Below are 13811 nucleotides of genomic sequence, written 5' to 3' on the forward strand. Positions count from 1 at the left end.
TTGTGAGAGTCAAAGAAAAAGACTGCACAATTAACAGGATTGGAATCAAAAAGAAGCAGTAAGCCTAACTACAGACTTAATAGGGAAGGAAAATGTCTCTGGATTTTGATGTTCGCCAGGTATTAGAAATATTTTATTTTATTGTTAAAACCAAATCAGCAGCCTGATGTGCTTATGTTTCAGTGAAAGACCACCATGTTATATTTATAAAGTATCTACTGAGCCAGATTTAATTCTGGGATCTGACTTAGCCAATAGGAATGTGAGCTGGGATGATAACGGAGCTAACCAAGGACGGTGGGTCCATCTCTTGAAAATTTTCCTACCTATTGGAACGTATCTATTCTGTGTATTCTGATTTGCCTTAAACATCTTCTTAAATTCCTGCTACTATATCTCTATTGAAATATAATTTAACCTAGTCTACCAATTCATTCTGGCCAGCTTTGCTTTCATGCTCTCATAATTGCTCTTATGTAAGTTTAACAAATCTGTCTTGCACCCACTCATCTGTCTCTCAAACTGAATATAAAATTCAATTATAATTGTGGTTGAGGCACATAGAATTATGGAATTACACATAAAACACAACAAGGAGGCCATTCTGCCAATTGAGTCCATGCTGGTTTTTCTGTAGATTAATTAATTCAGTCCTATTCCCTCTGCTGTGTAATGGCTATGTAAAATGTATGTCTGAAGGGTCAGTTTAGTTTCTATATTCAAGTTAGGCTTGAACTTACAAATTTCTGAGTTGGAAGCCTGAGGCCTACCACCTGAAACAAGCAGGTGCTGAATTGATGGTCCTTTCACAAATCATCATTCATATATCATATGTCAAACCAATTTATACCAACATTGATTGTGAAGTAATCCAGCTCCCAAACGATATATTTTTAATCATTCACAAAGCATGGAATGGCAAAACCAACATTTATGGCTAGTCCTTAATTATCCTTGAAGAGGTGATGACTTTCTTGAATACAACTGAGCCAGTTCAGAAGGCAGTTAGAAGTCAGCCACAATTTGTTTGGAATAAAACAAAGAACTGCAGATGCTGGAAATCTTAAAAACAGAAATTGCTGGAGAAACTCAGTAAGTCTGACAGCACAGGCAGGCACGATGGCTCAGTGCTGAGCACTGCTGCCTCACAGACTAGGGACTCGGGTTAAATTCCACTCTCAGGTGACTGTGTGGAGTTTGGACATTCTCCCCATGTCTGTGTGGTTTCTTCCACGTGCTCTGATTTTATCACACAGTCAAAAGATGTGCAGTTTAATTAGATTGGCCATGCTCAATTGCTCTGTAGCATCCAGGGTTGTGCAACTCAGGGGAATTATCCATGGAACATGCATGGTTACAGGGATAGAATAGGGACGTATGGCTGGATGGCGTGCTGTTTGGAGGGTTGGTGTGGACTCAATGGGCCGAATGTCTTGCTGTAAGGATTCTATGATTGTGTGTGTGGTGAGAAAGCAGAGTTAGTATATTGGATCCTTGGATCCTTCTTCAGAAGTCAGAGATGCTGCCAGATCTTTCACATTTTTGTGGAATCTAGAATCACATATAGACCAGGTGAGGACAGACAGCAGATTCCTTCCTGAAAGGACATTAGTGAGCTGAATAGATTGGGACAAAAACCTGGCAGTTTCCTGGTTACTATGACTGATGGTAGCTTTTTAAATTCAACATTTATTTAATTAATTGCATTTAAGTTCCCCAGCTTCCTGATGAGCTTTCTACACACCTGCACCAAATCATTCATCCAAGCTGCTAGCTTACTAGTCTAGTTATACAACCGCTATGCTGCCATATCTCACACTAACACCTGTATTGGATAGGGTTTAGATCAGAGTGGTGCTGGAAAAGCACAAGAGGTCAGGCAGCATCTGAGGAGCAGCAAAATCGACACTTCGGGCAAAAGCCCTTAATCAGGAATCTGCAGTCCTCACTTTTGCCTACCTGTATTGGATAGAATACCTAACACGTGAAAAGGTCAACTGGCCCAACTAGTCTATGCCAGGGTTTATGATTTTTATGTCTCTTCTTGGCTTTCCCAAGGGAAAGCATGCAGCAGTCAATAACTTGAGAAGGGCTGTAAACATGATTTTTAAATTTTTTTCGACCAAGTAGGTATTAGTGAGATAATATACATTTAGGTCCCCTTATATTGAGCAGAGTTGGGAATAGATGCAGTTTAGAAAATTCAATAATAAGTAAAATACTATAAAGTTTCGGTTGTTTTAGAAAAATATTTTAAATTGCAAAATAGCAAAACACTTACTGGAAAACCACGTGGGCCTTGTGGTCCTCTTGGACCAGGATCCCCTCTATCTCCCTAAATAAAAGAAAAATGTTCTTCTGTTAATGATCCTGTGAAAAACAGTTAACTGTCATCATTATCCAAATATAATATGTTTTTAAAATATTTAATATGCATTGAATTGGATGTGCAAAAGTACCTTTGGTCCTATTTGTCCTGTTTCACCGAATATCCCTGGTATTCCCAGAGGACCCTGAAACCAATTAACAGGATATTTGGAGTGCTTTATTTTTTGGATATATATTTTTTGCAAAGCCCATTTTAAAAGTATTGAAGTCAACTTCATCTTACATGACCACCTGGCATACCATCACTACCAGATCTTCCTGCCATTCCAATATCACCCTGAAAACAAACATACAAAAAGTATTAGCTTTATATATTCATGACACAGAAGCATTACACGCTAAGCACTAAAAATTTACAGCATTTACCTTTCTGCCGGGAGTACCAACATGTCCTATTGATCCTGGGTATCCCTAGGAAATAGAGTAGAAAATAAAACATAAGAACCTCTTCTGGAATAGTGTGTGAAGTTCTTGTTGCCCTGTTATAGGAAAGATGTTATTAAACTGGAGAGGGTTCAGAAAAGATTTACTAAGATGCTGACAGGAATGGAGGGTTTGAGTTATAAAAATAGACTGGAAAGGCTGGGACCTTTTTACTGGAGTGTAGGAGGTTAAGAGATGATCTTATTTGGGTTTATAAAATCCTGAGGGACATAGATAAGGTAAATAGCAAGAGTTGTTTCTTTAGGATGGGGGAGTTCAAAATTAGGAGGCATATTTTTAAGGTAAGAGGAGAAAGATTTAAAAAAGACGAGGAGCAATGTTTTTACTCAGAGCGTGGTTCATGTGTAGAATGAACTGCCAGAGAACATTTAAAAGACATTTGAATTAGTTCATGTATAGGAATGGTTTGGAGAAATACAAGACAAGCACAACAGGTGGGACTAGTTGACTTTGGAAACATGACCAACTGGGATCTATATGGACTTCAGTAAGGCGTTCGACAAGGTTCCCCATGGGAGACTGATTAGCGAGGTTAGATCTCATGGAATACAGGGAGAACTAGCCATTTGGATACAGAACTGGCTCAAAGGTAGAAGGTGAAGGTTTGTTTTTCAGACTGGAGATCTGTGACCAGTGGAGTGCCACAAGGATCAGTGCTGGACCCTCTACTTTTTGTTATTTACATAAATGATTTGGAGGTACAGTTAGTAAGTTTGCAGATGACACCAAAATTGGAGGTGTAGTGGACAGCCAAGAGGGTTACCTCAGATTACAACAGGATCTGGACCACATGGGCCAATGGGCTGAGAAGTGGCAGATGGAGTTTAATTCAGATAAATGCGAGGTGCTGCATTTTGGGAAAGCAAATCTTAGCAGGACATATACTTGATGGTAAGGTCCAAGGGAGTGTTGCTGAACAAAGAGACCTTGGAGTGCAGGTTCATAGCTCCTTGAAAGTGGAGTTGCAGGTAGATAGGATAGTGAAGAAGGTGTTTGGTATGCTTTCCTTTATTGGTCAGAGTATTGAGTACAGGAGTTGGGAGGTCATGTTGCGGCTGTTAGGCCACTGTTGGAATATTGCGTGCAATTCTGATCTCCTTCCTATCGGAAAGATGTTGTGAAACTTGAAAGGGTTCAGAAAAGATTTACAAGGATGGTGCCAGGGTTGGAAGATTTGAGGTATAGGGAGAAGCTGTACAGGCTGGGGCTGTTTTCCCTGGAGCGTTGGAGGCTGAGGGGTGACCTTATAGAGATTTACAAAATTATGAGAGGCATGGATAGGATAGATAGGCAAAGTCTTTTCCCTGGGGTCGGGGAGTCCAGAGCTAGAGGGCATAGGTTTAGGGTGAGAGGGGAAAGATATAAAAGAGACCTGAGGGGCAACTTTTACACACACAGAGGGTGGTACGGGTATGGAATGAGCTGCCAGAGGAAGTGGTGGAGGCTGGTACAATTGCAACATTTAAGAGGCATTTGGATGGGTATATGAATGGGAAGGGTTTTGAGGGATATGGGCCAGGTGCTGGCAGGTGGGACTAGATTGGGTTGGGATATCTGGTCAGCATGGACGGGTTGGACCGAAGGGTGTGTTTCCATGCTGTATATCTCTATGACACTATGACTGGTTGGACCAAAGGATCTGTTTCCATGCTGTATGACTTTACGATTTTAAAAGGTTATGTTCTTAATGTCCTTAAATTTAGTAAGAAGTCACCTTCTGTTCACACACTACGCATATATGCAACACTTACTATTGTGCATGTCTCATATAACATTGGATAGGGACATGTATGTTATTTGTACAGGAAACAGAAATCCCTCAAAGGGCTCTTGTATTCTACATACATAGATGTTAGTAACATTAACAGGGATTTGTCTCACCACCAAACCTACAATTTAATTATCAGGTTCCATTGGTTTTGTAAGTGAATAGTATAAACTGTTTTAATTTTGTTGTCTGCTTTTAACTGAATAAGTTCAACACCATACTTACTGCAACTGACAATACTGTATATGGATTATAGTTGAGGAGCAGTGGATGTTACTAAGAAGTCTGTGTTGCCTATGTAGGGCCAGAACTGTTTACAATTTACCAAAATACTCTAAAATAACATGCCTTGAGCACAGTTTCAAACTGACAATGTAAGTTATGTGTGATTTGCATATTTTTAGTATTATTTATTTTGGAATTTGGGCTTGAACTAGTGAAGTGTGAGTTTTGATCTTAATGTGTAGAAGAGATTAATTATTAATCTATAAGTATTTATTTTATTTCAGCCAATATGAGAGAGTGATAATGGGGATTTGTTTGCATTGAGTGAGCTTTACCATTCGATAGAGTAAACATTGAAAAGCATTTGGAAGAAATAGTAATGTCAACCCTATTGAAGTGATCGCTGATGATTCAGTTCCGATGGTGTTCGGATAGATGGGGTTGTATTTTTCTGTGCGTATGGATTTCATACTTTTTTTAAAAAATGAATAATTTAGTTTATTCCATTTTATTTTTATTTCTTTTGCATAATAACTGTCTGCTTTATCATTAAAGCCAAATCTGTGTGGGAAAGAGGGATTCCACTTCATGGGGCATTGGCATCAGTTTTGGAACGGGGGGATCTGTACCGTTGGGACGGTCTCCACCTGAACCGATCAGGTACCAATGTTCTAGCGAAGAGGATAAATAGGGTGGTCAGTAGGACTTTAAACTTCTGGGTTGGGGGGAAGGGAAAGTGAAAGCGACAGGGAGTATAGAGGTAAATGGCAAGATAAGCAGCAGGATAGAATGTTTCCAGGCGGATTTAAAATTGAGGCAGACTGAGAATGTAGTAAAAAGCAAGGATAACTTAGGACATATGACTTCCAACATCTCTAATGATAAGGAAGTTAGCATTAAGGCACTTTACCTGAATGCTCGTAGCATACATAACAAAGCCGATGAACTAATGGCACAGATAATAATGAATGATTATGATGTAGTAGGCATCACAGAGACTTGGTTACAGGGGGGTCAGGACTGGCAGTTAAACCTCCATGGTTTTTCAACTTATCGAAAAGACAGAGAGGTGGGCAGAGGGGGTGGGGTTGCCTTGTTAGTTAAGAACAAAATTAAATCTATGGTATTGAATGACATAGCGTCGGATGCTGTGGAGTCTGTGTGGGTGGAATTGAGGAACCACAAAGGCAAAAAAACGTAATTGGAGTTGTGTATAGACCTCCTAACAGTGGTCAGGACCAGGGACGCAACATGTACCGGGAAATAGAGAAGGCATGTCCGAAAGGCAAGGTTACATTGATCATGGGAGACTTCAATATGCAGGTGGACTGGGTAAATAATGTTGTTAGTGGATCTAAAGAAAGGCAATTCATGGAATGCTTACAGGATGGCTTTTTGGAACAGCTTGTCATGGAGCCCACAAGAGAGCAGGCTATTCTGGACCTAATGCTTTGCAATGAACCAGACTCTATAAAAGATCTTAAAGTAAGGGAACCCTTAGGAAGTAGCGACCAAATATGATAGAGTTCAGTCTGGAGTTTGAAAGGGAGAAGGCAAAATCGGATGTAATGGTGTTACAGTTGAATAAAGGTAATTATGAGGGCATGAGAGAGGAACTGACTAAAATAGACTGGAAGCAGAGGCTAACCGGGAAGACAGTAGAGCAAAAATGGCAGGAGTTTGTAGGTATAATTGAGGACACTGTACAGAGGTTCATTCCCAAGAAAAGAAAGATTAACCGGGGAGGGATTAGACAACCTTGGCTGACAAAGGAAGTCAGGAAATGTATTAAAGAAAAAGAGAGATCCTATAAAGTGGCTAAGAAAAGTGGGAAATCAGAAGATTGGGAAGGATACAAAAGCAAACAGAGGATAACAAAGAGTGTAATAAGAAAGGAGAGGATCAAATATGAAGGTAGGCTAGCCAGTAATATTAGAAATAATAGTAAAAGTTTCTTTCAGTACATAAGAAACAAACGACAGGCAAAAGTAGACATTGGGCCACTTCAAACTGATGCAGGAAGCCTAGTGATGGGAGATAAGGAAATAGCAGGAGAACTTAACAAGTACTTTGCGTCAGTCTTCACAGTGGAAGACATGAGTAATATCTCAAAAATTAAAGGGTGTCACGGGGCTGAGTTGAGTATGGTTGCCATTACGAAAGAGATAGTGCTAGAAAAGTTAAAAAATCTTAAAATTGATAAATCTCCTGGCCCCGATGGGATACACCCTAGAGTTCTGAGAGAGGTGGCTGAGGAAATAGCAGAGGCATTGGTTGAGATCTTTCAAGAGTCACTGGAGTCAGGAAAGGTCCCGGATGATTGGAAGATGGCTGTTGTAACCCCCTTGTTCAAGAAAGGATCAAGGCAAAAGATGGAAAATTATAGGCCAATCAGCTTAACCTCGGTTGTTGGTAAAATTCTAGAATCGATCATTAAGGATGAGGTTTCTAAATTCTTGGAAGAGCAGAGTCTGATTAGAACAAGTCAACATGGATTTAGTAAAGGGAGGTCATGCCTGACAAACCTGTTGGAATTTTTTGAAGAGGTAACAAGTAGGTTAGACCAGGGAAACCCAGTGGATGTGGTCTATCTAGACTTTCAAAAGGCCTTTGATAAGGTGCCACACGGGAGGCTGCTGAGCAAGGTGAGGGCCCATGGTGTTCGAGGTGAGCTGCTGGGATGGATTGAGGATTGGCTGTCTAACAGAAGGCAGAGAGTTGGGATAAAAGGTTCTTTTTCAGAATGGCAGCCGGTGACGAGCGGTGTCCCGCAGGGTTCGGTGCTGGGGCCACAGCTGTTCGCATTATATATTAATGATTTGGATGAGGGTACCGGGGGCATTCTAGCGAAGTTTGCCGATGATACGAAGTTAGGTGGACAGGCAGGTAGTACTGAGGAAGTGGGGAGGCTACAGAAGGATCTTGACAGGTTGGGAGAGTGGTCCAGGAAATGGCTGATGGAATTTAACGTGAGCAAGTGCGAGGTCTTGCACTTTGGCAAAAAGAATAAAAGCATAGACTACTTTCTAAATGGTGAGAAAATTAATAAAGCCAAAGCACAAAGGGATCTGGGAGTGCTAGTCGAGGATTCTCTAAAGGTAAACATGCAGGTTGAGTCCGTGATTAAGAAAGCGAATGCAATGTTGTCTCTTATCTCAAGAGGGTTGGAATATAAAAGCAGAGATGTACTACTAAGACTTTATAAAGCTCTGGTTAGGCCCCATTTGGAGTACTGTGTCCAGTTTTGGTCCCCACACCTCAGGAAGGACATACTGGCACTGGAACGTGTCCAGCGGAGATTCACACGGATGATCCCTGGAATGACAGGTCTAACATATGAGGAACGGCTGAGGATACTGGGATTGTATTCGTTGGAGTTTAGAAGATTAAGGGGAGACTTAATAGAGACGTACAAAATAATACATGGCTTGGAAAAGGTGGATGCTAGGAAATTGTTTCAGTTAAACGAGGAGACTAGGACCCGTGGACACAGCCTTAGAATTAGAGGGGGTCATTTCAGAACAGAAATGCGGAGACATTTCTTCAGCCAGAGAGTGGTGGGCCTGTGGAATTCATTGCCACGGAGTGCAGTGGAAGCCGGGACGCTAAATGTCTTCAAGGCCGAGATTGATTGATTCTTGTTGTCTCGAGGAATTAAGGGCTACGGGGAGAACGCTGGTAAGTGGAGCTGAAATGCGCATCAGCCATGATTGAATGGCGGAGTGGACTCGATGGGCCGAATGGCCTTACTTCCACTCCTATGTCTTATGGTCTTATGGTCTTATGGTCTTATGCAGCATTGGAGGCTTGTGTATCAATGAAAGATCAACCTGTTAAGTAAAAATAAACAAAATTTATTTTAGATTCTAAATTCGTTTACTTATTTACATGCTTTTTCAAAATGTAACTTCAGCCTTATATGGCACATGTATGTTGCTGGCTCTCTTGACTTATAAGGCATGTTTAAAGTGCATACTTTAAGCAAAATGGAATGTTCTGGAGTGAGTGTGTGGGAGAGGGAGAAAGAGAGAGAGAGAAAAAAAAACACGAGCAAGAGAGCAAGAGTATATGATGAATTCTGCTTGGTAACAGGACCATCCAATTAAATTGCCATGGAGAAAGCAGCCCCGGCAAGAGTCATAAGAAATCAAATGCCAGTTTTTATACCTCAGCACAAAAAGTGACAGCTGGTCTTATTGGACATAAGCTCTAAAATCCACAGAAACCTAGGGAGGGAGACTAAAAACATTGCAAAACAAATAAAACAACTGTCATGTGTAACCACTGAGTAGGATGCTGAGGGGATCTGTGTGTTTGTTCAAACAGAAGGGACTTGTGCCTGGTAGTCAGTATATACACTCAGATGAGTAAGTGAAGTAAACTGGAAGGCTTGCCCTCATGGCAGATGAAAGGGAGCATTTTGACAATCTGGGAGGGTTGTGGGATTTAATTCGTAGGTACCTATTTACTGAGAGTATGGTGTGACATACAAATAAGTTTTGCTGAGTTGCTTAGCTAACAGAAAGTATTATTTCTACAGTTTAGTATATTGGTTGCCTTTTAAGTAGTGTTGAGTCTACTACATTTTAGTTTGCTTGTTACCATTAAAGTCTTAGCATGGGACAACTTGTATAATTTTTAATTTAAAACGCTAAAAAATTCATATCTCTTTTCATAAGTTAATGGTCTCTGTGGGGATCATAACAATATATATGTACAATACATGTAAGTGAACAGTTTAAGTAAAACTAGCCTCCAGTATTAATTCTGATACCATTGTCAAATAATACAGGTAGACAATTCTTTATCCGAAATTCCAAAATCAGAAAAACTCCAAAATCTGAATGTTTTTTTCATGAAGTTTTTTTCCCTATTAACAAGGTTGTTTGGCGTGCAAACAGTTAACCCAACTCCACACCCACTCGATGCATGTCACTCAGGTGCAACGTGGGGGAGGCATGGTCCAGCACTGGCAGGTCTCAATTCTGTCTGAGGGCCCGTATTACTCATAGCGAGTCTGCTGTTCGGTAAGATTTTTTTAAATGTCACTGTCAAACTGTCATTTGTTCCAAAATTTGAAAAATTCTGAATTCCAAAAACCAGCTGGTCCCAAGGGTTTAGGATAAAGGATTGTGTACCTGTACATGCAAGTGAACATGCAATCTGTTGTCTCCCATTATGTATTTAGTAAAATTTAAGTTCTGTTTAGAAGGACTACACAATCTGAGTAAACTATTCATATCATCATGGAATCATGCAGCACAGGTCGTTCCGTCCATCATGCATCACTTGCTCTTTGGCAGAGCCATCTAATTCATTCCACACCCCTGCTCTTTCTTCATATCTCTGCAAATGTTCTCTCGTAAACTCTAAGAAGTGGTTTAGCCTAATTTCCTCTTTAATTCATGGCTTTTTGTTTTCAAAGGTATGTCATCTTGCCATATAATTCCAATTCCTTTCATTGTATTTGCTTTACTATTCTGCTCATTGAGATACTTAAAACAATCACATGTTAGAGGCAGCATGGTGGCTCAGTGGCTAGCAGTGCTGCCTCACACTGCCAGGGACCTGGGTTTGATTCCACCCATGGGCGACTGTCTGTGTGGAGTTTGCATGTTCTCCTCATGTCTGCGTGGGGAGCTTTAAATTGCCCAGAGTGTTCAGGGATGTGTAGGCTAGGTAGATTAGCCATGGGAAATGCATGGTTACAGGGATAGAGTGGGACATTGTTTGGATGGTTGGTATGGACTTGCTGGGGCAACTGCTTCCACACTGTAGGGATTCTATGATAACTACTTAATGGATTTTGTCAATGAAAATAAATTAAAAAGAAAACAACATTTACAATAATAACAGACTTTTTTTCCATAGACTGTTTTAATTGGTCAGTTTTAGGAGTGTGTCTTTTAAAGTGAGCTTACTTGGTGGGTACAGAGGTGCACAAGTCCATTGGATGGTACAGCCAGAGACTTTATGGGGATGCCAACCATTAGCGATGATAGGAGCATAGGTGAAGTGGAACAGGAGAGAGATTGATGGAGAACAAAACAGCAGAAGGTAAAAGGCCCCCAGTAATAAAGCCACTCTGACAAGAGAGACTGATTCCAACAGGGATGGTAGGGTACTGATGGGAGGCAAGAGGATGGTAAGAATGGGAAGAAGATGGCAGGGGAGGTGTGGATAAGATTGTGGAATTAGTCACCTGTGGCAAAATATCAGGGATAATTGTTTAATACCAAATTAATTTAATAGCAACAGTTATTTTCTGTGCTATTTGGTTTAAACGAATGCATCACTATTGATTCTATTGATGAAGAGGATTATAATAGTCTATAACTTCCGCTATAATTGTTTCGACACATGTGAACTACAATGGACTTGCACAACACAAACAGACTTTAAGAGGAGCAGTTAAAATGCTGCTCAGGAACTTGAATCCTAAAAAGAACTTCATCAGACTGGTAGTTAGGAAACTGTTTTCTTCGATGTCAGATGTTGAAAGTATAACAGGTAGATTTCAAACAAATTTAGTTACCCTCCATTTAAAGCATGTTTAATAACGCATTTTTGCTTTAGCACAATTTTGGTAAATTAGGAAAGTTCCTTCAAATACATTGTCTTCATTTTCCTTTCAGCTCGGTTTTTATTTTGAAAATAAACCACTGCTGCACAACTCTGCCGCTCCCTACTTGCCTTCCCACATCCTTCCTGCTTAGCCCTTCTTTCTCTCAACCTTCTGGCTTGCCACTTCCCTTCCCCCAATTCTCCCACTTGATGCTTCCCTCTTGTTCCATCCCTCCCTCTCCCAAATCCTTGTTGCTTCTTAACCGCCACTTTCTCCTAAGTTGTCATCGTGACTGAGGGCTCAGGATGGGAATATTGAGAGGGAGGGAGCAAGAGAGAGAAGGTGAGGGGTAGCAATAAGATGCAAGTGGGAGGGTCAGGGAAGTGGCTAGCCAGTGGATCAGGCAAGACAGTCATCGGGAGAGTCAGCGAGCAGGCAATGCCAAGCAGGAAGGTCAACTGAATGAAGTGGAAGGTGAGAGATAAGTTGTTAAGAGTTAGTAAGAAGATCTGTTGGCCAGTTAAGTTCACGTCAGCAAGGAGATCAGAATGAAACCATTAGGAACAGAAGCTGGACTTGCTCATTCGGCCTCTCGAGCCTGCTCTGCCATCCATCTAAGATCAGGGTTGATCTGATTGTCATCTTAATACCATTTCCTTTCCTGGCAGCCTTGAATAAATTCAATAACACAGCTTCCACTGCTCTCTATGGGTACGAATTCAAAAGACTGAAAATCTCAGAAATGAAATTCCTTCTCATCTCCAGAATAAATTACTTTTTTAACTATGTGTCCTGAATAGAGATGCCCCCAAAAGGAGAAACATCTTCTCAGCATCATTTCAGTAAGTCCACCACTCATTCTTCTAAAACCAATAGGTCCAACCTGCTTAATCTGGAGGCTGGAGCAGAGCGGGACACAGGTGGACTGGGGCCTGGTGCAGGCAGTCAGACCACATGCTGAGCTGCTGCTATTTGAAACTCTTTACCAAACTGTAATGTCAACCCCTTTAACTATCTTATTTCTAACTTATTTTTCAGACACTAGTTACTGCTCTTACTTTTCCTTTTATTCCTCTTTGTATCCAAGATTTGTACCTAAGATGATGCCTTCAGAGGCAGCCATTGTAAAAGCTTTTCACTGTACTTCTGCAGTGAAGTTCACGTGACAATAAAGGATATTCCAGTCTAACCATTCCACATAAGTCAACCCTTTAGTCTCAGGAATGAGTGAACTCTGCCGAACTGCTTACAAAGCAAGTGTATCCTTCCTAAAGTAAGGAGACTTAAACTATATGCAATAGTCTGGGTGTGGTCTCATCAGTGCCTGTATATCTGTACAATGACTTCTCTATTTTTATATCCAACCCCCTTTGCAATAAAGCCCAATAATGCATTTGCCTTCCATTTACTTGCTGCACCAGCATATTCATGGAAAAATCTAAACATCTTACATCAAGAGAATAACCCACCCTATATTTTCTTAAAGGAAAGTTATTTTCATTTCGTACTGTTTTGTATAGCGCATCCTCTTACTGGAACACGAGTACTGAATGAGTTGTAGCTAGGGGTGTTTATTCCTTGAATAATTATTGAGCCCTACAAATGAAAAACTGCTCTTTCAACTCAGAAATAAACTTATCCTAATAAGCTATTCTATGACTATAAACAGCCTCAAGGTCAAACTCTTAATGAAATTTGTAATTCTATGCTGTTTTTACACATGAACAGTTTTAAGTGACTTTTTCCAGAGTCATAATTTCTGATTCTAATAAAGGCTTTGGTGAAAGAATCACTATGTTTATAGCAGTACAACTGCAACAAAGAAACTGATTGACTGCTAATGGTGTGCAGGTCTCTGATAATCTTAAAATAATTCACATACTCGAGTAAGTTTACACGTGAATATAAAGTGTGGAATTGCAAGAGTTTACCAAATCTCCTGGTTCCCCAATATCTCCTGAGAATCCAGAATAACCAGGAAATCCCTGTTACATTCAGAGATACAAAATTATGTTAATAATTCAGAGAAATAGAAAATGAAGTCAAGGACAACAAAAGTTATTTGGCACATTGAGCGCATTCCTTGTAGCACACAAACTTTCAGTCTGTCCAGCAAAAACTCCCCTAACTCTCATGTTATCCAGTTGTACATCATCTTACCTATCATGGCATCCAGCTACGTAATTCCCATGCTATCCAGCAATAAACTACATTAATTATCATTGTTTCAACTAACATTGTAACATAACATTTATCATTTCTAACCCCATAACCTCCCCAATTTTCACTGTTCCCAGTTACATAGCAACCTAAATTTATCATATTCAATGATCTACTACCTCATTCTCACACTATCCCAACTGTCATGCTATCGAATAACCTGACTGTCCAAGTCAGCAACATTTTGAACATTCCTAATAA

The 13811-nt window shown here is 40.3% G+C and overlaps 1 protein-coding gene across 1 annotated transcript in view; it reads right to left on the reverse strand.

Moving 5' to 3' along the window:
* LOC122549492 (uncharacterized) overlaps nt 1-13811 on the reverse strand; it is a gene marked incomplete at its 5' end in the record, with an annotated part of 83802 nt that overhangs the window by 39385 nt on the left and 30606 nt on the right. The window contains 5 exons of the mRNA XM_087985830.1: nt 2282-2335; nt 2460-2513; nt 2612-2665; nt 2755-2799; nt 13322-13375. Of these exons, the coding sequence (XP_087841956.1) occupies nt 2282-2335; nt 2460-2513; nt 2612-2665; nt 2755-2799; nt 13322-13375 (261 nt within the window). The remainder of the gene's footprint in view (nt 1-2281; nt 2336-2459; nt 2514-2611; nt 2666-2754; nt 2800-13321; nt 13376-13811) is intronic.

The sequence above is a fragment of the Chiloscyllium plagiosum genome, unplaced genomic scaffold (assembly GCF_037043375.1).
Source record: "Chiloscyllium plagiosum isolate Xiang-an unplaced genomic scaffold, Cpla_swu_hap1 HiC_scaffold_4, whole genome shotgun sequence".
NCBI classification, from domain to species: Eukaryota; Metazoa; Chordata; class Chondrichthyes; order Orectolobiformes; family Hemiscylliidae; genus Chiloscyllium; species Chiloscyllium plagiosum.